Source organism: Panthera tigris, chromosome C1 (genome assembly GCF_018350195.1).
Source record: "Panthera tigris isolate Pti1 chromosome C1, P.tigris_Pti1_mat1.1, whole genome shotgun sequence".
In the NCBI taxonomy this organism is placed as follows: Eukaryota; Metazoa; Chordata; class Mammalia; order Carnivora; family Felidae; genus Panthera; species Panthera tigris.
In genome coordinates this window covers 45,724,833-45,751,615 of record NC_056667.1, presented here as the reverse complement: position 1 = coordinate 45,751,615, position 26,783 = coordinate 45,724,833, and the positions used below count along the sequence as shown (strand labels likewise).

The 26,783-nt window shown below is 44.0% G+C and overlaps 1 protein-coding gene across 1 annotated transcript in view; it reads right to left on the bottom strand.

Annotated features, from left to right (window-relative positions):
* The window catches only part of C8A (complement C8 alpha chain), a 68,962-nt gene that overhangs the window by 4,090 nt on the left and 38,089 nt on the right, over nt 1-26,783 (bottom strand). The window contains exons 8-10 of the mRNA XM_015540948.2: nt 5,934-6,065; nt 4,743-4,900; nt 175-397 (exon numbers count right to left, since the gene is read on the bottom strand). Coding sequence (XP_015396434.1) covers nt 175-397; nt 4,743-4,900; nt 5,934-6,065 — 513 coding nt within the window. The remainder of the gene's footprint in view (nt 1-174; nt 398-4,742; nt 4,901-5,933; nt 6,066-26,783) is intronic.

The following is a 26,783-nucleotide window of genomic DNA, read 5'->3' as shown; positions in this document are numbered from 1 at the left end:
AAGAAGCATTGAAGGGGGAAGGAGGAGTCGCCCATAAAGCTCAGAGTGCTGTAGCCAGAGTAGTGGGCAAGAGGACACACAAAGGGGGGTGCTGGGAACGCCAACAGTCCTTTCTGCACTGGCGCCTCTGAGCTAGGTCAGGCTTGAATCTGAGTGAGGGTACGTGGGTCTTACCCTTCTGCTCCATTTGCTCACAGGCAAGGCCCTGGCGACCCAGTGGGCACTGGCACTCACAGCTGGTTCCCTTGAGGATGGGCTCCCCATTGTTGAAGCAGGGTCCACAGCGGCAGGCATTGAATTCCATCAGGTACTGGTCCAAGGCCCGGCGCAGGTTCTGGCGCTTGGCCTCCAGGGGCCCCAGGTTTGTATGTCGCAGCACCTCGTGGATGGGCTGCATCTATGGGTTCAAAAAAAATAGAGAGCCCTTCCCTGGGCTTCCAGCTTCCCAGAGCCCACAAACTGGCCATCAGGCCTTCCCAGGCCTGCTCCATGCGAGGCACAGACCTAGAACTCTAGAACTCGCTGCATTGGACCCTCACAGCCACTCTGCAAAGCAGGTGCTAAACTCCAGAGACCCTGAGTGTTCGAGGGACTAGCTCAGGATCCCCCAATTAAGTGCAAGAGCCATTCTGAACATGGGCCTCCTTAACTCTGAAACCTGTGCCCCCACCCCCGCCCCAGTCCCAGAAGAAGAAGAGAACTCAGCAGCTATCTGCGCCAACTCATCTGCCCCCTCCGGCACTTTTAAAGGAAGCAGGAAGAGTGTAAAGTATTATGTGTGTTTAGCGTGTGTTTTGTTTTGTTTTGGTTTGGTCTTGGTTTTGGTTTTTAATCCGTAACCTCCAAAGCAGGAATTATTAAAGTCCTTGATAGGTAGTCAGCAGTGCAGAATACTTCTCACACTGGCGTGAGTGTGATGGTTGTATGTGGGGGGTGGGGGGTAGGGGTCCTTTGCCTCTGGGGCCACCTATTCCAGGAATGACTACAGGCCAGGGTTTCTCAACCTCAGCACTACTGCATTTCCAGCTGGATAATTCTTTGTTGGCAGCGGAGGGCTGTCCTGTGGGTTGTAGGATGTTCCGAAGTGTCTCTGGCCTCTACCCATTAGATGCCGGTCATAACTTTAGGTTGTGAAAATCAAAACTGTCTGCTGACATCACCAAATATCCCCTGGGGGGCAAAATCGACCCCTGGCTGGGAAGTAGTGGATGGAGGTGAGAGCCCTGAATCTGGAGACAGAAAATCTGTCTTCGGATCTTGGCTCCACTGGTTCCAGGCTATGTGATCTGTCAGGTGACACGGGGAGCCTGCCTTCTTTGCCTCTACAATGAGAACAGTACTCTTGCCTTCCAGGTTTACTGTGACGATGAAAGCTGGTAGACTGGAAAAGCCTGTCGCGGAGTAAAAGTTCAATAAATGCTGCTCACACCCTAGTTATGCGGCCTAGAACTCTTTTCTGTCCATCTCTAGGCCTGAGCCCCATTATCTATGAAATGGGAATAATAACCTTCTTCCTAGAATTCTTATGAAGATCTAAAGAAATAATGAGAGATGCCATCATGAAAGGGAAGAACAATATAAAATAAAGCACCGTTTTTATTAGTTAGATGGGATGATAGGGGGATAAAAGCTGAAATTTTTCAAATTGCATGTACCTATGGTGGTCGTCAGCATGCTTTTAAGGCTATATATTTTAACACACAATCAAAAAGTGAGAGCTCCTTTACAGATCTCTCATTTTATAGGACAGTAACCTGAGGCCCTGAGAGAGAAGCGATTTGCCAAGGTCGCAGGGCAATTCAGAGGTAGGGACTGAGCCACACTGGGGCAATCTCCCTCCTCCAGAATCAAAAGTCAATGGAGGGCACTCACAGTGGCCTCGAATGGGTTCCTGGAAATGTGTACAGAAAGATCTGTGACAAACAGACCTTGGCTTGTGGTCACAGGCCGCAGCTGAGGTCACCAGGCTGGTCATGTCAGGACTGGCTGGGCGGCCAGCCAAGGGCAGGCGACCACTTACTGGAAGTTCAGAAAGTTTGGCCCCATTGTTAGGAAGTGCGTGCAGAATGGGCTGCCCTGTGGCCCTAGTTAAAGATGACTCTTAATTTCAGGGAAGGTTAGGACCATTGGGCAACTTCCCTGTGACCTTCCAGCAGGGCTCAGCACTCAGCCCCCCATCTCTCACTTCTCAATCCCAGACCCTTCAGGGAGAGGAAAGGGACTCCTTGGGAAGGGCAGGTGGGGACTGAAAGAAGGGAAGAGGGGTAGATAAAAAGAATCTTCAAGCTTGGAAAGATATTGGCCATGATCTTCTTCCCATTTTATAGGTAAAACAGATTCCGAAAAGGCAAGTGGTGTGATATTAGCAACATGATGTAACATAACACATAATAATATATAACATAGCATCATAACATAACATAATTCCCATATTCACTCAGTCTCAGTACCTGCCATAAATAATCACTGCTAAGCTACCATGGGGATATGCAAATAAGACACTCTCTCCTCTCTGAGCATCAGGTTCCAAATAATCCCTTGGCTAACCTCCTTATCTGTAGTCTGTCTATCTGTCTCTCTCTCTCTTCCCAGCCCTTCAGTTCATCCTTCATGTATCTGTAGGCATCCTCTTTTTAAAATACAGCTCAGGGCACCGGGGTGGCTTAGTCAGTTAAGCATCCAACTTCCGCTCAAGCCATGATCTTGTGGTTCTTGAGTTCAGGCCCCACATCAGGCTCTGTGCTAACAGCTCAGAGCCTGGAGCCTGCTTTGGATTCTGTGTCTCCCTCTCTCTCTGCCGCTCCCCCACTCATGCTCTCTCTCTTTCTTTCAAAAATAAACACACAATGAAAATATAAGTAAAATATATAAAATATAGCTTTAGCGCTGTCACCTCCCTGCTCCACAACCTACCAGCTCCTTAATGCATCAGATCCAAACTTCTCAGGGCCAAAATGTGTTGTGAAGAGATTGTGAATGTTAGAGTCTGTGGGACAGAGCTCAAGTTGGTCTCTGCCATTTACCAGCTATGAGATTTGGCCAGCTTACTTAGCTTCCATCAGCTTGTTTCTTCAACTGTCATTCACTAAATACCCACTACTCTCTCCCTAACCTTGTGATGTAATGTTATTATCTCCATGTTATAGACCAGGAAACTAGGGCTCAGAAAATGAAGTAACTTGTCTAAGGCTATCCACTGAAAAGGTGGCTGAGCCATGATCCAACTTATATCTTTCTCATCCCAAACCTAGGCTCTCTTTCCCCCAAGATGGTATTCGGTCTTCTCCAAATCATTAACATCAGACTTCCCCTTGGGAGCTTTGTTCAAGGCAAACACAAAGTTCACCTCTTGTCCGTGAAAGTTTATATATTGCTCCTGATATCAATTTTACACTTTTTGACCAAATGACTAATAGCTTGATGATAGCAATTTTCAGACCCTATGTGAATTACAGGTGCGTGAAAATGGTCCCTTACTTATTGGAGAAGAAATGAGATCAGGGTTAATCCGTCTGACCTCTTTCTTCATAGAGAGCAGGGTGTTATAATAGACTTTTAGGTTCAACTGTTGGTATATATTTTAAGAAGAGAAATGTATCCATACCCGGGATTTTAAATATATGTAGAAAATGGACAAGAGTCAAGAGAAAATGGGCGAGAAAGTAATCATAAAAACCCAAAATACAACCCTTTTCTTCATGGACTATCCTTGCGTATGAATAGAAATAGTTTGACAACTGGTAGACCAATCCATTTCCTTTGCAATTTGAATACAATTTTACTGCCTTTCCGAAGTCAATGATTTAAGGCAGGGTTTCTCAACTTCAGCGCCGTTGATGTTTGAAGTCAGATATTTCTTTCTTATGGGGGCTGTCTGTGCATTGTGAGGTGTTTAGCAGCATCCATGGTCCCTACGCACTAGATGCCAGTGGCACCTTCTAGCTGTGACCACTGAAACTGTCTCCAGACACTGCCAAATTTCCCTTGGGGAGCAAAGTCGCCCCCCCTTGGTTGAGAACCATGGCTTTAAGGAAGGTGCTAGGGCAGAGGGATGTGAGAAACTGGTCATGAAGTCCAAAGGTCTGAGATCAAGTATTGCTACATATGAGCTTTGTGACTATAAACGGATCACTAGTTCCTTGGAGCCTCAGTTTCCTAATCTTTTAAATAGTGAGACTCGCTTCTGGACCAGAGGTTCATTGTGATAAGGGGATGAGATCACTTGGACCAAGGGCAGCAAATACAGCTTGGTACCCCAGCTTGTTCTTGTATGGCCTTTGAGCTGAGAATGGCTATTACATATGTAAAAGTTTGTAAAAAAGAAGGAGAAGAATTTGTATGAGAGATTGTCTGTGGCCCACACAGCCTAAAACATTTACTATCAGCTCCTTCCCAGAAAGAATTTGCCAACCCTTGACTGAACGAATGTGACTTTAAAGTCTTTTCTGTATAAATGAAAGTTCTTATTTTTAATGTGGCCTAATTCTGAAGAAATTCTGGGACCACTAGTGTAAAACTAGGCTCTGCCCAGATGTTAAGCTTCTGCTCCCGGAGGTCGTGTGGCCTGGGTTTAAAGTCACAGGCTCCCTGTAGTCAGGCGGCAGGAAGGCCACCAGATCAGTGTGCCGTTACATTTAATCTTGTTCTTTGATGGGCTCATAATAAGAAATATGAAATGATCTGGTCTGCTTCACTTTCATTCCTCATGGACGTAGAGTTTCTTCAAGTGCGAAAAGACTTACCTCAAAATCAATAACAACAGGATTATACTTTAATGACCTCCCCCAGGAACGATACGTAATGGTGCTCCCGTTTTGAGTCAAGCCACCGCCCCAGCCAGAATTGCCACCTCGCACTCGAGAAATGATGTCTTCCACAGCCATGGCCAGCCTGTCTTTGTCTGCCAGCAAGAAGATAAGTGCATTAGTTCAGTTTCCAAAAAGCCAAACGACTGGTTGGCAAGCTCCACTGATGAGATTTGGGACAGTTTATGTGCTCCCCTTACAGCTGTCTCCCGTTCTTCCACCTTGCTCAGTGAACTGGCAGGACAACCAGAAGGGAAGGACCAAGACCTAGAACTAGACCCATCCTCTGAATTAGAGCAGACACTGGGAGGACAGCCCAGACCAGACCCACATGGCGGAGGGACAGGATGGGGAAATGGATGAGGATTCATTCGTGCACGCATTTATTCGTTCATATGCCACATGTGTACTCAGTGCCTGCTACCTGCCAAGTAGGTTCAATTAAGTATCGTAGGTGCTGTGACAAAGGTCTCTATGGGGTATAGAAGGGGCATAGAGAAAAAGGCAGTTAGATCTACAGCGGGGAGGGAGGATTGTCAGGACAAAAGGTGAGTTGTCTAGAAAAGTGAATGACCAGGTAAATGGAGAGAGGAGGGAAGGGCATTGCGGAGAAGAAAGTATTTGACTTAAGGCCCGAGGCATGAATAGCCAACACAGTGGGAGTAACCTGAACCCCAATACATGTGATGAATGAATGAATGAATGAATGAACACTCACTGACTTATTCAGGAAATGCCAAAAATATCCGTATACAAGTTTCTCTAATAATTGTTCTTTGAGCTTGGTAACTATATTGTCCTCTCTCGGCAGACTATGACCCAGTGGGCTTTTATCTCAACAGTCAACTCTCCAGGTCCTGTCTGTACATTCCCTTCATCCCAGTTCTTACTTAGATCTTTGTCTAGTGCTCGAAATCTAGAAGTCACATATTTCTAAGGTGATCTCAGTACGTGGTTAATTCAAAATAGAGCCACAACCGGTTATTGGTTTGGGGTATTTAGCAGCTATACAGCATGACCATTGACTGAAATGGAACCAGTTGAAGGGGAAAATAGTGTCTGTGCCCTGAGTGTGTGTCCAAGGAAAAGTCTAGCTTCTCTTTTAGGGACCCATTACTAAATACTTACTAGTATTGCCACCTCCAGTTTTTTCACAACGTTCTGCTGATAAACGTCCTTCAGTTTTTATGCTGTCTGTGTAATCATAGTCAATGCCCACAAAGCCTCCGAAGCATTTCTTGATATCTGTGCTGGTAATGCCTGTAACAGGGAGACAGAGAGATACAAAATGCTGAGATCCTTAAAGACTGTGAATACGTAACAACCAGCTCACAGCAGGAAAAGCTAGCTTTGGTTTTGGAGTCTCAGAGAGCTAAGGTGAAATCCCAATCCTCTAACCCAATCTCAGTGTTCCCTTCTGTGTGGTTCAAACCCAAATAATTCTGGTAATGAGAAGGAATATGTATTGCACATACTAGCTGCTCAAAAGTGCTAGTTCCCTTTCCTTTGCACATTTTCCACTGAGCTCCTCAAGGCAGGGATTCTGTCTCATCCATCTCCATAAATGCCTGTGCCTCACACAGTACCTGGCCCGTGATCGGCACCATTTTCGTGCTGCCATCTTGCACTCGTTGCTCCTTCCTCTCTCTTTCACCATCTTTCCAAAGTCTACTCAAGCTCCAGTTCAAATGTCATGTACTCCATGAAGCATATTTGGATCAGAATACTTCCCTCCTTCTTCAGAACTACCAGTGTGTTTGTTTGGGCATGAATGATCATATTCGCACAATTCTTTTTGCCCAGGTCTTCCTCCTACCCTGGAGAGGCCAGACTGCCTTTAGAAGATGGATAGATCTCCACGGGAAGTCGGGCCTGCCTTCTGACCCCACGAGAACTGTGAGTCCCATATTAGCTGTCTCCATATTTGTTTACATCTGAGGACCCACGGAGGAATCTGAGTCTTCTAGATGAGGCACATAATTCTCAAAGCACTAAAGTCATTTTGTCCCAAGCCCTCCATCTGTAAATGAATAGAGCTGAGTTTCCAATCCTTGGTCGGGCTGGCAAGGTAAGGCTAGAAAAGTCAACTAGAGCAAGATACCGGCCATCGCTACAGAGTCCAGCTTTATCTGTGGCTAGAGGTCAAGGATTTGTGCCTTATTCACCACTCTCTTGTCGGCATAGCGGCACAGTGTCTGTTGTGGACGAGGCGCTCAGTAACTACTTTCAGAATAAGTGGTTGATGGGTGAAAAAGGTGAGTAAATAAATAAATATATGCCATGAGTCCTTTGGTATGGGCTTCTGACGGAAAGAATCTCAAAAGTCAGGAATCCTGAATTTAAATCTCAGTCACTTAGAAGAGTGGATAAGGAAATTATGGCGTATGTATAATATGTGTGTATGACTATTACATACATCTGATTATCATATGTGGTATATATGATATTCAGCCGTAAAAAAGAAAGAGATCTCGTCATTTGCAACAACATGGATGAGCCTGGAGAACATTATGCTACATGAAGTAGGCCAGGCACAAAAGGAGAAAAACTGCATGATGTCGCTTATATGTGGACTGTAAAACAACCAAATAAATGTATACAGAAGCAGAGGTAGAAAGGTAGTTGCTGGAGGTGCAGAGGTGGGGTGGGGGTGGGGGGGACGCTGGTCAAAGAGAACAAAGTTGCAGTCCTGTAGGATGAGTAAGTATAGAGATCTAATTGCAGCCTGATGACTATAGTTAATCATACGTATGAAATACTGAAAAATTGGAAAGTGTGGATTTCAGGTGCTCTCATCCCATACACACAGGAAAAGGTAACTCTGTGAGGAGAAGATATGTTAATTAGCTTCAGTGTATGGGGTGCCTGGGTGGCTCAGTCAGTTAAGCGTCCGACTTCAGCTCAGGTCATGATCTCACACTCCGTGAGTTCGAGCCCCGCATCAGGCTCTGTGCTGACAGCTCAGAGCCTGGAGCCTACTTCGGATTCTGTATGTGTCTCTCTCTCTGCCCCTCCCCTGCTCATGCTCTGTCTCTCTCTGTCTCAAAAATAAATAAAAACATTAGTTTCACTGTAGTAATAATTTCACTCCATATATCAAATCGTCATGTTGTATGCCTTAAATACGTACATTTTTTTTTTTTAAGTAAAATGAAACCAATCCCAGTCATAGGCACCCTGTGTGCATTGAGAAAAGGCTGGTGATGGCACTGGGCCTCACTTTCCTGTTTACAGAGAAAGCGGCTGGATTTGCCCATCTCCAGGCCCACCTGAGCCACAGCCCCCTGCCTGTGGGCATGTGTTTCTGAATCACGGCTGAGCTCCTGGTGCCTGGGAGGCTGGACGCTGTGAGCACCAGCACTCAGCACCAAGCACAGGGCTTCCTCGGCCACTTCTATTCAAGCACTTTTAATTGTTGATGCATTACTAATTGAGGAAGATTTAGCATATTTAATTGTTTTGATTAAAAAATGTTTCCCCAGTGATCAACAAAAGCGGGGGAAAGGAATTCACAGGCAGAAGCCAGAGTGATTACAAGTGGGGGATGGTGGAGGGGTGTGGGCTTACAGTGCCAGGGCAAGCCGATGGGGCGGAGTGGGGGAGGCTGGAGGCTGTCTGCAGAGCCCTTTTGCTCATGCACGGTCTGCCACAGCCTGCCATGTGCAACAGGGGAAAGAGAAATCCAGTTCGATTTAAGCGGCACCGCCTCACTGCAAAGATTTGCCTTCCGGGGACACCGATGTAGGGTACCAGCCAGCAAGGGAAGGTCTGTGACTTAAGGATCATACGACGTGAGAGCTGAAAGCATCCTTGGACACCTAGCCACATTCTCTTTTCTGGTTGAGACGCCCTTGGTTCATACAGGTTAATTATCTTGCCTGAGGTCATACAGCTAAGAAATGGTGGAGCTGAGGGGCGCCTGGGTGGCTCAGTCGGTTGAGCGTCCGACTTCGGCTCAGGTCGTGATCTCGCGGTCCGTGAGTTCGAGCCCCGCGTCGGGCTCTGTGCTGACAGCTCAGAGCCTGGAGCCTGCTTCGGATTCTGTGTCTCCCTCTCTCTGCCCCTCCCCCGTTCATGCTCTGTCTCTCTCTGTCTCAAAATAAATAAACGTTAAAAAAAAAAGAAATGGTGGAGCTGAGATTCAAACTCAAGTCTGGCTCGCTTAGAAGCCGGTGGTATTTTCACTAATTCCAATTATCGCATCAGACTAAAGAATTCTGCTGTTAGAGAGAAAAATTTAGTAAACACCAACTGCGTACCATCCCCGGCACATCGTGTGTTGGGCAGTGTAGGCACTGTGAGCTAAAGTAATAGGAGTACAATACAAATCTGAATAAGTAAGCCTTTGTCCTTGAGAAGCTAGCAGGTTTGGGACAATATACCAAACAAAAACGAAGGTGTCTCCTGAGAGTTGCGTGTTCCAGAACACGAGGGCTGGGAATGGAGTGCCTCATCAGCAACTGTAGGAGCTGCTCAATCAGAGCTATCTACAGAACACCCATGGGAAACCACGCCCAGTAAGCTGGGAGGTGGGGGGCAGAGGAGGTCAAATGCAGGGCCAAGATCCAGGACTTAAAACCACTCGAAAGCCGTATTGGGAACTGAGACACAGGGCCAGAGGTGTCTTGCTTCCATCAAGCAAAGAACAGAGGAGGGAGAGGGGAGAAAGAGCAGAAAAAGGCCTGGAATCGTGCGGCACTTGCCCAGATGGGTGTGGGCACGGGTGGCCTGACGACGCAGCTGGCTCTTGAACAACATGGGGTTTGGGGGTGCTGACCCCTCACACGGTTGAAAAGCCAAGTGTAACTTTGACTCCCCCAAAACTTAACTACTGATAGCTTACTGTTGACAGGAGGCCTTACCGTTAACATAAATAGTCAATAAACACATATTTTGTGTGTTGTCCATATTATAGAGTACATTCTTACAATAAAGTAAGCTAGAGAAAAGAAACTGTCGTGAAGAAAATCATAAGGAAGAGAAAATACATTTACAGTCCTGGACTCTATTTACTGAAAAAAAATCCACCTAGAAGTGGACCCACACAGTTCAAATCCATGTTCTTCAATGGCCAACAGTATTTATGGAACCAAACAATGATCTGCCATGGCTTCACCCCATCCCATCAGGCTGGACTCCCTAGATATCCACTTTGGACCGTACTGGCATTTGTTACGGTTTTTGAACTTCAGGGACCCCTGGAGTTGATGTTTCCCAAACTGGACTACATAGTGAGATGGTTTGGAGTGCTTATTTAAAATACAGATTCCTGGGGCGCCTGGGTGGCTCAGTCGGTTAAGCGTCCGACTTCAGCTCAGGTCACGGTCTCACGGTCCATGAGTTCGAGCCTCGAGTCGGGCTCTGGGCTGATGGCTCAGAGCCTGGAGCCTGCTTCCGATTCTGTGTCTCCCTCTCTCTCTCTGCCCCTCCCTCTTTCAGGCTCTGTCTCTCTCTGTCTCAAAAATAAATAAACGTTAAAAAAAAATAATTTAAAAAAATAAATAAAAAATAAAATACAGATTCCTGCATCCCATCTGTATCAATTCTAATTCTGTATTTCTGAGTAATTAGCATTCTGTCTTTGAAAAAATAACCCAGATGATTCCTATTCAGTGCATCTGGGAACTGATGTTGAGTACCACGGTTTTACAGAGAACTCTGGTGGCCTGTCACAGAGCGCTGGCCTGTGCCCTGTCTCAGTCAATGCCTTTGTCAATGCCGTGGATATGGACTTGGCAGCCAGGCTCATCATATGTACCCAGAAGAAGTAACTATGAAAAGCCAAGGATCATTCAGGTAAAGAATCAGGATTCAAAAAGCCCTCGGAAGGTTTGGAAGGATAGACAGACCAAGCGTAGTGAAATGAGACTCAGTTGAGAAAGCTGGGGAGAAAATACCATGCACGAGCACAACAGGGAATGGGAACAGCTTAGGGAAGCAGAAAAAGGCTGTAGAGTTTTGGATAACTTCCAGCTCAGGAGGACGATGAAGCCAGGTGAAATGCCAGGTGAAAATTATAATCAATTAGGTAAAGGAGGGGAGCATCTCTCTCTGTGCAGCTTAGAGAAACCCAGAACCTGGCACAAAAGTCTGGCATCCACATTTTAAAGGAAATAAGAGAATATGACATTCACTGAATATGATTCAGCCTTAAAAAAAAAAAAAAAAAAGGAAATCCTGCCATATGCAAGAACATGGGTGAACCTTGAGGACATTATGCTAAATTAAATAATCACAGAAGGACCAATATGCATGATTCCACTTATATGAGGCATATAAGATAGTCAAACTGATAGAACCAGAGTGTCGAATTGTGGTTGGCAGGAGTTGGGAGGGGGGAAATGAGGCATTTCTCTTTCTTTTTTTTTTTTATGTTTATTTACTTTTTAAGAGACAGAGGGTGAGTGGGGGGAGGCAGAGAGAGAGGGAGACACAGAATCTGAAGCAGGCTCCAGGCTCTGAGCTGTCAGCACAGAGCCCGCCGCGGAGCCCGCTGCGGGGCTTGAACTCGCGAGCCGTGAGATCATGACCTGAGCTGAAGTCGGACGCTTAACCGACTGAGCCACCCAGGCACCCCAAGGCATTTCTAATCAATGGACATAATGTCTCAATTATGTAAATTCTAGAGATAGAATTGTCTCTATAGTTAAGAAGACTGTATTGTCCACTTGAAATTTTGTTACTTTGTTAAAAGAGTAGATCTCATGCTAAGTGTTCCTACCATAATAAAACGAAAAAGGAGGAAAAAGGAAATAGGGAACATCCTTTGGGAATGTTTGAGGGGATTGGGGATGTTTACCTGAACAAGAGAGGAAAGGTCTAAGATAAGTAGAACAAGATTCAGCTCACTGGAGGGTTATCTTGAGGAAGAGGAAGTAAGCTTATTTGTGTGGCTGGAACGAGGGCCAAAAGGACAGAAGTTACAGGAGGACAGATTTAAGCTCAGCGTCAGGTAAATCATCATCACAGATCAAGGAGATAGGAGTTGTTTCATAAGGCAGTGAGCACCCTGTACCAAGAAGGTACCAAGCACAGGCTATTTGTCTGTAAGGAGCACTGTGGAAGGGCTTGAAGAGTTGACCAGTGGTCTTTTAAGGTCTCTTCCAAAGCCATGATTCTGAAACTTTAAGAACATACCAGAACACCTAGGGAACATCTGAAACAAGTTTGGTAAGTACTTAATGACTCCTTGCTGTGTGCCAGGCATCTGGAAATAAGGACTCAAGAGTGTCTACTCTCAGTGAGCTCGCAGCCAAGGGTGAAGAAATGGAAGGAAAGAGTTATTGCCCTGTGTGATGAGGGCCACAGAAGAAGGCAACAGAGTCAGAACTAAGTCTTGCTTGGAGGTCAGAGGAAGGATATCGGAGGCCAGTCTGAAAAGATGAGTAGGGATTAGCCAGACAAAGTGGGGACGCGTTGAGAGTAGAGGGAGACCGTGTGTAGGCCTTGCATCCCCAGCAGCAAGATTCTGCTCAGAAAAGCCATCCTGACCTAAACTCCAGAGCAGAAAAGAGAGAGAGGTAAGGTCAGTGTAGGAAGTACTGGGAGCCCCTGGGTTCCTTCCCGCTCTGATCTGGCCTCAAGAAGAGCTGTTGTGGTGACCTCCTGCAGGCCAGGAGCCCAGGGGACATGTCCCTGGCCGCCACATCGAGTACGTCTTCCCAGCCTGGTCTTGACTGTGGCCCAGGCATGGGAGCTGCTCTCACACCTCCACGGAGAGGCTGTATCACTGTGGCTCAAAGGCAGGACCAGGCAGCTTGACTTCTGAGGTGGCAGAACACAGCAAGTCTGTCACTCTTCAGATGAAAACCATCAGGTGGAAAACAGCAGGTGTAAGACATTATTTATCCCTTTGCAACAAACAAATGCCATTCAGGTTGCTGTCATCTGTCTGCTGTGTTGCTTTGCTACATCGGTTGTCCCCAAAGACAGCCTCAGAAGGAAAGGGGAGCCTCATAGGGTCCAGTTCATGTGATAATATTGGAAGAGATGATTGTTCAGCTGGGAAGGATAGGCTAACTTACCTGCCCCCTCTGTGCTGTTTATCCATTGAAACTCAAGCTTCTCCCAACCACCTAAGAATAATAGTGTAAGTCCCTCTGTGTCTCTCACATGCTGTTCCCTCTCCCACTCGACTCTAGAAAGCCTTCCTTCTCTCCCAGGGATCCAAATCTGTGTCTCCACGGTCTCCTTGTGTGTCCCCCACGCCATCCCAGTGCTTCCCTCCAGCATAGTATTTAGCGAATCCTAGCAATTGTCAGTTTCTTGGTCTGTTCTTCCAATTATACCACAAACTTGTAAAATTGTCTTCTGGGTTTTACAGGTCTTGGCACAGACCCTGGCATGTGACAAGCCCCCAGGATTGCTCAGGGATGGGCTGATTCCAGCCAATCTAGACAATACCTCAAAAACGTTTCGGTAGTCACAGATCTTCCTTTTGGTTGATGATACACACGACATCTTTGTAACATCTCATACCTGATTAAGAGATGATATTTTATAAAGCACTTTCACTCTGTGTTATCTCATTGGAGGCTCACAACAGTCTTAGGGATCTGGGAGCATTTATCCATTTTGCAGGCTCGCTGGTTGGAAAAAGCAGTAATTGTGAAGAATGTAAACTCTGTTCAGATATCTTACTTGAACCTCTTTGGGCTTTATTCTCCCCGTTTGTAAAAACGGGGGTGATAGTTTCCGCACATGAGTCCCTAAAAACAGTGTCTGACACAATTAAGTGTTCAACAGATCTTAGCTACTATCATTAGGTTACTTGCCCCAAATTCCAAAATAAACAGGCCCAGGAATCAGGGTGTGATGTAACGTGTGTTACCTCCAAACGCGGTTGCATGTTTCCTTTCATCCCATTCGTGTTAACTGTGCAGAGAAATGTTCCTCATGTGGCGTGAGTAGCGGTGGCCTTACCGAGCCCCTCATTCCCTGAACACCTCATTCTACAAAGCAGCAATCTGTGCTCCCCATGGGTGTTGTGGGACTACAACCTCAGGTCTCTCTCCTGACTGGCAACAGGTATCTTCAGGGACTCTGGCCCTTCTAGATAATTTTGGCCATACGCAAGAGGCAGTATGGCAGAGGGGGCTGCGGTGGCCATGACGAGAGTGAGTACAGCAGAGATGTTCCATCTCTCTGGAATGGAGACCACCTGAGCTAAAAGTCACCTCTGCACACCAACTATCTGAGCAAATTGTCGAACCTCCGTGTGCCATGGTTTCCCATCTGGAAGGTGGGGGCTTTTGTAGTGTCTGCCTCATAGGGTTGTTTGTGATGGTTAAGTGAGCGAAGCTGCACCAAGTACAATTCTTGGGATTGTGCCTGGCTCAGAACCAGCCATGATGGTCAAGTGTTCCTGTGATTACTATCGCAACAAATGCTACAGCATACCCAGACTGGGCTCGTGGTCCCTGATGCTAAGCTTGGAAAATCAGAAAATGATGGAGGCCGAGGCATTTGTCAAGACAAATTTTCTTAATCAAGCTTTCTGCAGTATAAACTGTTCTGAATGAGTGAAGACCGAGAGGACGCCCACATTTGCTAAGTACCTGTTATGTGCTAGGTAAAGCTTTCCCATGTGTTATCTTATTTCATAACCACACATCTCTCCACGACAGGTACAATTATTCCCATTTTTTTTAACGTTTTATTTATTTTTGAGACAGAGAGAGACAGAGCATGAACGGGGGAGGGGCAGAGAGAGAGGGAGACACAGAATCAGAAGCAGGCTCCAGGCTCTGGGCCATCAGCCCAGAGCCCGACGCGGGGCTCGAACTCACGGACCGCGAGATCGTGACCTGAGCTGAGGTCGGAATTATTCCCATTTTTAAGATGAGTAAACAGAGGCTTAGATAGTTTAAGTCACTTGCCCAAAATTCTACAGTAAGTAAATAGTAGAACTGGTGTTGAACCAAAGTCTATGTCCAAAGCCCATGTCCTCCATGCCACATTATGTCACCTATGGGAGAGAGAGAGCTAAGGGTGGCGCTGGGGAGTAATTTTGACATCATCACACCTTTTTCCCCTTTAAAGCTGGGGCTCTTTCAAAGATAGAGCTAGAAATTCAAAATCAGGACAAGATCAGGAGAATGGTGCTGAGGGTCTCTTAAGTCCATGTGTATGCAAATGACTTGGGGGGATGGGGACAAAGCCAAGACACCAGGAGTCTGTCAGTCAATCAATACCATCCATCACTGTGCAGTCTGGTTGTCATGGTAACTGGGGGATAAAGCCTGGAGCCTGTTAGAATCTTGTGCCTGTCTGTTCAGGGTGACTGGTTGGTTAGCAGGCACAGCAAAAGACCCTCTGGACCAGCCCAGACTATTTAGCCATAAAATATAAGACACTTCACCATCAGATTCCTGCCCACCTCACCCTCTGCACTGTCCAGTCCAGCCCAGACTCTTTAGGAATCTACCCCAACACTGCAGAGTAAAGGAAAGCTCCAGAGGAGGCCCAGCATATATGGGCTTGGATTCTGAACCTCTCCTGCTAGAAAGACACTGAGCCTCTACTGTGCACCAGCTTCAGCCTATGGACAAGACTCCGGGAACGCATCATTAACAAAATGCATAATGGAAACAGGCAGCTGCAATGGTGTGATGTAACTAGTAAATCCTAGGTGCACTGGGGTTCAGCATCTAGCAAGACGCCCAACCCAGGGGCACCTGGGTGGCTCAGTCGGTTAAGTGGCCGACTTTGGCTCAGGTCATGATCTCGTGGTCCGTGAGTTCGAGCCCCGTGTTGGGCTCTGTGCTGACTGCTCAGAGCCTGGAGCCTGTTTCAGATTCTGTGTCTCCCTCTCTCTCTGACCCTCCCCCATTCATGCTCTGTCTCTCTCTGTCTCAAAAATAAATAAACGTTAAAAAATAAAAATAAAAATAAAAATAAAAAAGAAGAAGAAGACGCCCAACCCAAAACTGTGGAGACAGAAAGACTGCCTGGAAGGGTCCTATCTAAGCAGAGACCAAGAATGGATAAGCATGAGCCAGGCAAAGAAGAAAGGGTATGGGGAGGGGAGCAGAAATCCAGGTAGAGGAAACAGCACGTTACTTCTTGTAAAGCCCCGAGGAGAAAGGGGGTATGGTTAAGTCGAGAGACCAGAAAATAGTGCGGCACAGCCCAGTGTTGAGTAATGGGCTGAGCAGGGCCACACAGCATGCTCCCTTGAAGGCCAGCCATCTTATCTAGTGGCAGGAACCCTCCCATTCTCAATGGTCACCTTTGCATGGCTCCAGCAGCTTGCCATTCTGCTACTTGTCATCCTCTCTGTGACTCCCTGGAGGCCAATACTGACTCCATTTCCAGGTTAGCGTTGTTATCACTCTTCCTGCCATAGCTCAGCCACAGGATTGCTCTCATTAATGCACTGGCCTCAGGGGCCAGCCCTCTACATCAGAGTCTGGCCTTTGGGTGAACCTAGACACTCATCTCCTACCACTCACCCTCACCCGTTTGCTGCTTCAGCCACTGTCATAAGAGGCCCTCCACCCAGAAAGCCCTAGCTCCCTTCTCCATCAGGCAAGCTCCTCTGCCTGATTTTTAGAAGTTCAGAGTCTAGAAAAGGGGAGGGTCAGAAAGGGTGGCTGCTCCCTCCTTTGCGCTCCTACTATATTTATTTCTATTTGAGCATTTTCACGTTGTATTATTCTCAGCCCCCAACTGACTGCACGTTTTTCCAGGGCATGGATTTGTGTGTTTCTTCTCTGTGTGCCTGGAAATCATGGGTTCTCAGTGAGTATTGACTGGATGAGTGGTTGGAAGGATGAAAGGATGGATGGGTAGATGGATGAATGGATGCAGATTAGATTATGAGAAGTGTTTTCCTCAGAGATTAAGTGTTTCCTGCCTCCTACTTTGGGTAACAAGGAAAAATGTTGTTTTCTACTCAGTACCTTCCTGAAAGGGAATTATAAGCAAGCAACGGCAATAATATATAAATGTGATGGAAAGTATGAGAATTTGAGGGACTTAAATTACACATTCATCCCACCCCAATTACTCTCCATACACAGCTTAATCATCTGGGCTGCCTCTGTCTCATTCTTGTAAAGGAATAAAAAATGCACAGCCCAGGGGCCCTCATTCCTCTATTCTGCTGCCTCTGACAGACATTACTAATTGATCACAGCGCTGTCGGGCTGAGCCCCTGTCTCGTGTCATAATCTGGGTAGCATTTGCTATAGAAACCACTTGCCATCACTGGCTTAGACACTTTTTCCGACCTTCAAGCTTCTGAGGTTCACCTCTTTGAGTGCTGTGGGTGCCAGCTCATCATGCTGGTTCCTGGCTCTGTGACTGCACCTAAGTTTCAGAAAAGACAACCACAAGCTGGGCAATTTGACCATTAACAATTCTCCCAATTACAGTGCCCAATCAGTGAGTTGAACTGATCCCAGACTTCATTTAGAAAAGAATATTGAGTATAATTCTCGCTTAGTTATTTTTGAAACCTGACTTAGCCACCTTCAAAGCTATCACTAGTGGTTTAATTTTTTTTTTAAGATCATAAGTTCTAAAAAATAAAAATAAATAAAAAGATAAGTGAAATAAAATAGCCAGATGTGGGGCGCCTGGGTGGCTCAGTCAGTTAAGCGTCAGACTCTTGATTTTGGCTCTGGTCACGATCTCTTGGTTTGTGCGTCCGAGCGCTGCATTGGGCTCTGTGCTGACAGTGTGGAGCCTGCTTGGAATTCTCTCTTTCCCTCTCTGTCCCTCCCCCGCCCTCTCTAGTGCTCTCTCAAAATAAATAAACAAACTTAAAAAATACATATATCCAGATATACCCCAAGAAGCACTGAGCTGGGAGTTAGAAATCCTTGTGTCAAACCTCACCCTGCTTCTAGCCAATGCCTTCACCTTGGACACACCATTTTACCTGTCAGTGCCTGGTTTTCCTTGTTTGTAAACCGGGACAGCCATAGATGGTTCACGGCAGTGCTGAGAGGCCTGAGTACTGTGATACGCACGTAAGCACACAGAGCTCAGGTAGAACGCAGTGAACACTCCATCTTTCATTTCCATTTGGATAAACAGTTTCATTAGATGAGACTTTCCAGGCCAGTCTTGGCAGTTATTAATTACATTTCTCTCTAGCTTTCTACCTTGTCTGCCCTGCTGTGATGGTTAATTGTATGTGGCGATTTGACTGGGCCATAGTCGTGTCCAGATAGTTGATCAAACACTGTTCTCGGTGTTTCTGTGAAGGTATTTTTGGATGAGCTCAACATTTAAACCAGTAGACTTTAGTAAAGTCTATTGTTCTCCCTAATGCGGGTAGGTCTCATCCAATCAGTAGACATCCCAAATAGAACAAATAGGCTGACCCTCTTCTGAGTAAGAAAGGATTCTTGCTGTCTGGCTGCCTCCAAGCTAGGACTTGAGCTTTTTTCCTATCTTTGACTCATACTGAACTATCAGCTCTTGCTGGGTCTCAAGCCTGCTGACCTTTGGACTGGAACTAAACCATCGGCTCTCCTGGGTCTCCAGCTTGCCAACTGCAGATCTCGGGACTCGCCAGACTCCATGATTGTGTGAGCCAATTCCTTATAATAAATCTCTATATCCTATTGGTTCTCTGAAACCAGTTAGTTAGAATACCAACTAATATACCTCCAAATATTTTCCTTATGGCAGCTGATGATTTTTCCTTTATTTAAAGTGATGAAATACATATCTATATTCAGTGGAACACACTAGATGGTATTTTTAATACTTTGTTTACTACCCCCCCCCAAGCTAAGCAATAAACTTTACTCCATGATGCAGCCCACACACATCCAGATAAAATCAGTTTCCATACTTCATCATACTCTGTTTGATGCACTCTGGTATTTTCCATCTTGTTTTATTCTATTTCATTTTGTTAAATGCTGGTCATGACCCACTAACTTTCTTTTACAATCTACTAATGGGCCATGCCCTGTAGTTTGGAAAATCCTAAGAAACACATCTCTAAGACATTGTAGCTCATGGGGTAAGATCACATGTTCTTGAGTTTGACCCCTGGCTCCACCAGTTAATAGCAGCGTGATCTTGGGTAAGTTATTTAACATCACTGAGCTTCAGTTCTTAATTTGTAAATTGGGGAGTATAGTGTCTTCTTCCCAGGTCTTTTTTTAAAAATTTTTTAATGTTTATTTTTGAGAGAGAGAGAGACAGAGCACAAGTGGGGAGATGCAGAAAGAGAGAGAGAGAGAGAGAGAGAGGGCGACACATAATCTGAAGCAGGTTCCAGGCTCCGGAGCTGTCAGCACAGAGCCTGACTCAGGGCTCTAACCCACGAACCGTGAGTTTATGACCTGAGCCGAAGTCGGACACTTAACCGACTGGGCCGCCCAAGTGCCCCTCTTCACAGGTCTTTCTGGAGGATTAAAGGAGATAGTATATTTAAGATGTTTAACCCAGTGTCTGCCACATAGTAAATGCTCAGTAAATGTTGGCTTGTCTTGCCATCTCTGCTAGACTAAGCCTGCAATATATGGTATCAGAATGAATGACGGAATGTGGGGAAATGTTGGGGGGATAAATACTTGGACAATACACAAACTCTACAACAGAAGATATTGATTCAGTACTAATGTAATCATGTTGAGCAATTTACTTAGGCTCTTTGGACCTTAGTTTTCTCTATATAAAATTGGGGATATACTAATACAACTCCTCATAAGGTATTACAAAGATTATCTGGAATATTAGAGGTGAATGTGTTGTACATGAGCAATATTGGAGTTACTATAGGCAAATATATTTTATTAAAACCAAGTATTTCCGTTATCTTTAAGTACAGTGAATTTTAAAAATTAATTCATTTTAGGTGGTAACAGACTTGGTTTTCCACATAGTAAATCATTCCTGACTATTATCAGATGATTATGGCAAAGAGAACCCCTGTTACCTTCTACTCCCCCTCGATGAGAGGAACCACACTGTTACCTAGACGGTGCTGACCGTGTTTCTATTTGTTGAATGAAAAGCTGAAGGAATGAATGAGTAAAGGAAGGGAAGAAAGGGGAAGGAAGAGAATGTAAAACTGTACTTGACATCAACTTCTCTGAGGTTTTAACTGTGTTCCTGTGGCTTTTTCTACCCTGTGTGTTAGGTGGTAGCCTAGCTGGTCCAAGGACCCTAGCTGGAAGGTGATGATCGATGACAGGCAGAACGTACCATGCTGTGGCTGGAAGCGTCTTTCCCAGGGTCACTTTTATCTGGCATCCATCAGGGGGAGGAATGATGGAACACAGGCACTGATTTGGGCAGAGTTGTTAACACTTTGAAAGATAGTGATGAGAATTCACAGTGACCTTGATAAATGGGAGAAGCAGTCCCTCCAAAACTGGATGAAGCTCCAGGGACAGAAATGAATGACCTTGATCAATAAAATGGGCAGGTGGGGGAGAAGGCATGATTGCTGAGGCTCCAAGTCTACAGCAAAAACATTGGCCACTGCAGGCCGGGCACAATGATAATGATTTCCTTTCCATTTGAACATTGTTTCAGAGCTGACCAATTGCACAGCCCTGTGAAATAGTTGTCTGGTTATCCTCACTTTACAGATGAGGGGGCAGTTAACATTATAGAGTTAATAACAGAAAAGCTAAGAATAAGACATGTGGCTAAGAATAAGACATAATAAAACAACCATAGTGCAGCAACAGCAGGTAACATGTTTTAACTCTTAATACATGCCAGGTACTGGGCTACACGCTCACATAAATAGTTTCATTTCATGTTCATAAGACTCCTATGAAGTATGGACTATCGTTGTCTCCTTTAGAAGAACAGAAAACTGAGGCATGAAGAGGATGACTAATTTGCCTGAAGGTCACTTAGCTAATAAATGGTGGAGACGAGATTAGAATCCAGGCAATCTGATTCAGAACCTTTCACAGCAATTGATATTTATTGGGTGCTAAATATTTTCTGTGGATATGTCCGCTTATTCCTTATAACCACTCTGTGTGATGAACGCCGTGGATACTTCCAGCTTCACAGGTTAGGAAATTGAGACTTGAAAAGATTAAATAACCTGCCCATTATCACACAGGTAGTAAGTGACACAATCCTTGTTTTCAACGGCTGTGCTACATTACTAATATCTTGCATTCAAGGGGAAAAAATATCTAAACATTTACCACACAAGATGCGGGTGAATTATTCCCAAACAAAACTTGGTTATTGTTCCTACTTGGGTCTTGAGGAAGCTGAGCATTAGAGAAATTTAGTACCCTGATCAAGGCCCTGTAACTACTAGATGGTAGAACCAAGCTGAGCACCCTTTGGGTCTGACTCCCAAGTTTGGATTCCTTTTTACCACATCACTAGCATATATCTTCATTCTATAGTCCTCGTTTCAATGATTTTACAACCTACTGACCCCACCTAAAACTGTAATCCAGAATAGTAACTGCTGTTTTGACAGTGTTTTACCTATCACAGCGCTTTAAAAAAATATCTTGGTTAATTCTTCTAACAGCCTTTTGAAGTAGTTTATTATCCATATGTTAGGGACGGGAAAACTGAGACTCAGAGACATAAAGTGTCAGTTTTTAGATGGAAGCATCTTCACGAAGAGCAAAGATATCTCAGAAAAAAATATTTTTACCACCCCCCCCCTGCACTGCCTGCTGGTTTTTGTGGGACCACACAGTGCTTCCTTTACAAGCGAAACATCAATAGGAATTATTTTCTGTAAGGTCTTCACAGACTTCCTTCAATATGGCCAAAACCCATAGAATCATGAACCTTTGGGGTCTTGAGGACCATTTGTTTACTTTCTATTCCATGCATGGTTTCCATTAAAGCATCCCTGAATAAGGTATCCAGTCAGAGTTACTTAGATTCTTAGATTCTGATAGGAAACTCTATTTTATGTTGCATTGTAAGAGACAGAGGGCACAGAAGCTGAAACAGATGTGTCAGGATTCATCTACATTAGCCCAAAACCGGGAATCCAGAACAGGCCACTATCATCTTTGTCCTAAAGATATTTATGGAATATCCACTAGCCTCTGATACTTTTCTCATTTTACATGTCGGTGTGGCTGGAGGGAACCATCAGTGAGAACACGGCACAGCCTGGTGAGCAATAGTCATGGGAACGGAGAGAAAAGCACAGATTGTAGGTACAGACTAATGAGATGTGTGGGGAGAGGGAGAATAAGTCAGAATTATTCCCAGGATGGAAGTCCTGACAAAGGCAGCTGGGATAAAAGGGAAAGAAACCTGGACTATAACTCAGAATATATTGTCTATTTTTCACTTACTACTGATAGGGCTTTTCAGCCTCAGTTCTTTCATCTGTAGAAGTAAGGAAACATTTCCTCCTGCACGGATCTTTGGAAGATTAAGTAAGAAGATTCACAAATGGCCAACAGACATGTAAAGGTGCTCAGCATCGCTAATCATCAGGGAAATGCAAATCAAAACCACAGTGAGATACCACCTCACCCCTGTTGGGATGTCTATTATCAAAAAGATAAGTGATCACAAATGGTGGTGACGATATAGAATAAAGAGAACCCTGTGTGCTGTTGGCGGGAATGTAAACTTGTACAGCCACTCTGGAAAACAGAATGGAGGCTCCTCAAGACATTAAAAATAGCACTACCACATTATCCAGCAATCCGACTTCTGTGAATATATCCAAAGGAAATGAAATCACTCTCTTGAAAAGATATCTGTATTCCCATATTCATAGCAGTATTATTCACATTAGCCAGAGTATGGAAACAAAGTAAGTCAAAAAATGGACAAATAAAGAAAGTATGGTATAGATATACAATGGGATATTATTCACCTTTAAAAAGAAGGAGATTCTGTCATTTGTGACAAAATGGGTGAACCTGGAAGGCATTATGATAAGTAAATTAAGCCAGACATAGACAAATACTGCATGGCAGAACCTCCTCCCCCCATAAAATCAACTTCATAGAAACCGAGAATAGAAAAATGGTTACCAGGGGCTGGGGGAGGAAGAAATAGGGAGACGTTGTTGAAATGGTACAAACTTTCACTTATACGATGAATAAGTTCTGATGACCTAATGTACAACATGGTGACTGTAGTTGATAACACTATATTATATAATTGAAATTTGCGGAGAGAATAGAACTTAAATGTTCTCACCAAAAAAAAAAAAGGTAAATATGCAAAGACAATGTGTAGGTTCCTCAAAAAATTAAATATAGAACAATTCCACAGCTGAGTATCTATACAAAAAAAATGAAAATACTAATTCAAAAAGATATATGCACCCTTATGTTTATTGCAGCATTATTTACAATTGCCAACATTTGCTATTTCTTGTCTTTTGCTAGTAGCCATTCTGACAGGCTTAGGTGATACATCATTTTGGTTTTGATTTGCATTTCACCAATAATTAGTGATGTTTAACATCTTTTCATGTGCTTATTGGTCATCCATATGTCTTCTATGGAAAAATGTCTTCAGATTCTCTGCCCATTTTTTAACTGGATTGTTTATTTTCTTGTTCTTAAATTATATGAGCTCTTCATATACTTTGGGTATTAACCCCTTATCAAATGTATCATTTGCAAATACCTTCCCCATTCAGTAGGTTGCCTTTTCATTTGGTTAATTGTTTCTTTCACTGAACAGAAAGTTTTTAGTTTGGTGTAGTCCAAATTGTTTATTTTCATTTCACTTCCCTTGCCTTTGGAGTTAAATCCAAAAAATTGCCGAGACAAACTGCTTACTGCCTATGTTTTCCTCTAGGAGCCTAATGGTTTCAAGTCTTACATTCAAGTCTTTAATCCATTTGAATAGATTTTTGTATATAGTATAAAATAGTGACCCATTTTCATTCTTTTGCATTTAATGGTCCAGTTTTCCCAACATCGTTTATTGAAGAGACTTTCCTTTACCCATTGGATATTCTTGCCTCCTTTGTCATATATCAATTGTCCATACATTTGTGGGTTTATTTCTGGGATCTCTATTCTTTTCCATCAATTAGTGTACCTAATTGATGCCAATTAGGTTTTTTTTTTATGCCAATACCATACTATTTTGATTATGATAGCTTTGTAGTATAGTTTGAAACTAGGGAGTCTGATGCCTCCAGCTGTGTTCTTCTTTCTTAAAAATGTTTTGACTATTCAAGACCTTTTTTGATTCTGCAAAATTTTTAGAATTATTTGTTCTAGTTCTCTGAAAAATGTCATTGGAATTTTGATAGAGATTGCATTGTATCTACAGATTGTTTCAGGTAGGATGGGCATTTTAACAATATTCTTTCAATTCATAAGCACAAAATATCTTTCCATTTATTTGTATCTTCTTCAATTTCTTTCATCAGTGTTTTATAATTTCAGAGACTTTTGTAAGGTCTGTACACTGAAAATTATAAGACATCCTCTTATTGTCGATGCATGGTTTCATGCTGTCTTTTAGGGAGAAGCATTTTATCTAAAGGACACGTTAGAAGAAAACAGCCTTGTGCATCCTCTGAGGTGAACCCAGAGAGGATCTGAGGCAAACCCAAGGACAAAAAATTCCTCCAGAGCAAACCAGCCAGTGCGTTCATTTAAATCATTCCATACCAAGGTCAGCTCTTTGAGGATATGAACATATACAACACGGGATGTTTCTTAGAAATAAGCACTTTGTAGAATATAAATATTATTAAAGTTATACGGATCAAAGATACATAGAAAAAGACAGTAACAAAGAGGAAAGAGAGAGAAAGAAAGGCATCCAAAGAGATAGGGAGAGAGAGACGATGACAAAGAAGAAACTAGACAAACATCAAACGTGGAGAGAAGGGTGTGCATGATTCTATTTGTCAAAGGGAAAGAAGGTAGATATTTTTGTTCTTTGTAGGTTAATATGTAAATGGAATTCTGATTTATTAGCGGTCTCCAGCAGATGAGGTGATGATTAGCACATTTCCATATTTATAGAAAAGCAACACTAACTTTCCGGATTTATAGAAAATCAGCTCTTCACAAATAGCAAATTGTGCTATTATCGACATATGGTTTTCTATAAACAGAGCTGAGGTAATTATCCCTGGGACAATTTGTTGGTGGGCTCCTTTTGAATATTAACCACATGGGAAGCCCATTTCTGCCTCGCAGATTTTAAAGAGGAGGGGCTATGAGACACCCCAGACAATTAATTAGTAATCCAACACCAAAGACAGAGCCCAAATGAAAGGCTTTACCCAGGACCACATGGTGGAAAGACCATAGGTCCAGGGCTCTGACGCCAGCTTCCTGTAGCCCTAGGCAAAGTAATTAACCTCCCTGAGGAGCCTCAGCATTTCTGGGCTAAAATTGGGATGATACCAACCTCCAAATTGGCAAGAAAATTAAATGATGTTGTACACAACAGGACCCAGAACCTAGTAGGTCGTCAACAAATATTAACTATGTTTCCATCCTGACATTATTGAATGATTCTAAAAATACCTGCTTGAATTAAGCTTTTCAAACTCCTTTTTTGTATTGACCTATCTTAAACTATTTGTTTTGTATCATGACTCCATATGTGTATGCATATCTTTGTTTAACTGGAAAAAAATTTATTGAAACAATAACCTATTTTCACTACCTATAATCCTCTATGATATTTTCTATTCTCTCCTTTGTTGTTGTTGTTCAAAATCTCGTTTGTGATCCATACTATGGGGTTGCAACCTGTAGTTTATGAAGTCCTCTGCTGCAAGAGGGTAGGGACCATATTTAGATTTACTCACCATTGTATCCCTAGCATAAACACACAAAAGATACTCAATAGATATTTGAAATTATAGAAGAATGGATACATGGATAAATGGATGAATTAATGAATGGCCCTCACCAGGAATCTAAATTAATGCCCTCTTTAAAACTCTATGTCTCGTTTTACACTCTCACTACATACTGAGTGTTGTTTTGAGTGCCAAAGAGATAACATGTCAGACATGATACCTGCTTTCAAAGATCATGCTATCTAGGAGGAAAATATTTGCATTTGGAAAATTATATTTTGAAGACTAAATAAGTGTGGAATTTATATGAATGTGCTGAAGAGATGGCCAGCCTGGGCTGGTGCAGTCAGGGAAACGTCTTAAAACTGGGTGAATTTGAATTTAGTTTGGAATATGGATAGATCTCTCAACCCTCTACTCACTCACTCATTGAGTAGGTTGGCGGTTCTCAAACTGCAGTGATCATCAGAATCACCTGGAGGGCTTGTCAAACTACAGACTGCTGGTTCCTTTACCAGTTTCTGATTTGGTAGGTTTGGCGTGGAAGCCTGAGAAGTTATAATTCTAACAGGTTTCCAGGTGATGCTGATGATACCAGTTGGAATCCACACTTGGAGAACCCACTGTTCTAGCAGTTTTTGGAGTGAGACCATGAAGGTTGTTGACCCCATGCTAGGGAGTTTAGCTATTCAGGATTTTAGGCAAAGAAGGCATATCAGCGTATCTGTAAAGTAGAGGGATTATTCTGGTAGCAATTGTTGAGCATGGATTGGAGGGGTGAGCCTTCCCCTAGAGACCCTTTAGGAGCCAATGCAGTGATAAGTGGAAGATGGAAACCCAGCCCACCACTGTAGCAGTGCAGATGGAGGAGAGTGGCGGGATGAGGGCTGGTCAGGAGTCAGAACTGAAGGTTCTTTGAGATCTCCAGGGGTAAAGAAGGAGGAGGAATCTGGGATGACTCCAGGTTTCTAGCATCACTGACTGATTATACAGCATTTCCATTAACCAAGAATCTATATTTGTAATAAGTTTTAACATTTTAAACAACAAAATCCCAGGGGCACCTGGGTGGCTCGGTCGGTTGAGCGTCTGACTTCGGCTCAGGTCATGATCTCTCAGTCTGTGAGTTCGAGCCCCGCGTCGGGCTCTGTGCTGATGGCTCGGAGCCTGGAGCCTGCCTCGGATTCTGTGTCTCCCTCTCTCTCTGCCCCTCCCCACGCTCATGCTCTGTCCCTCTCTGTCTCAAAAATAAACAA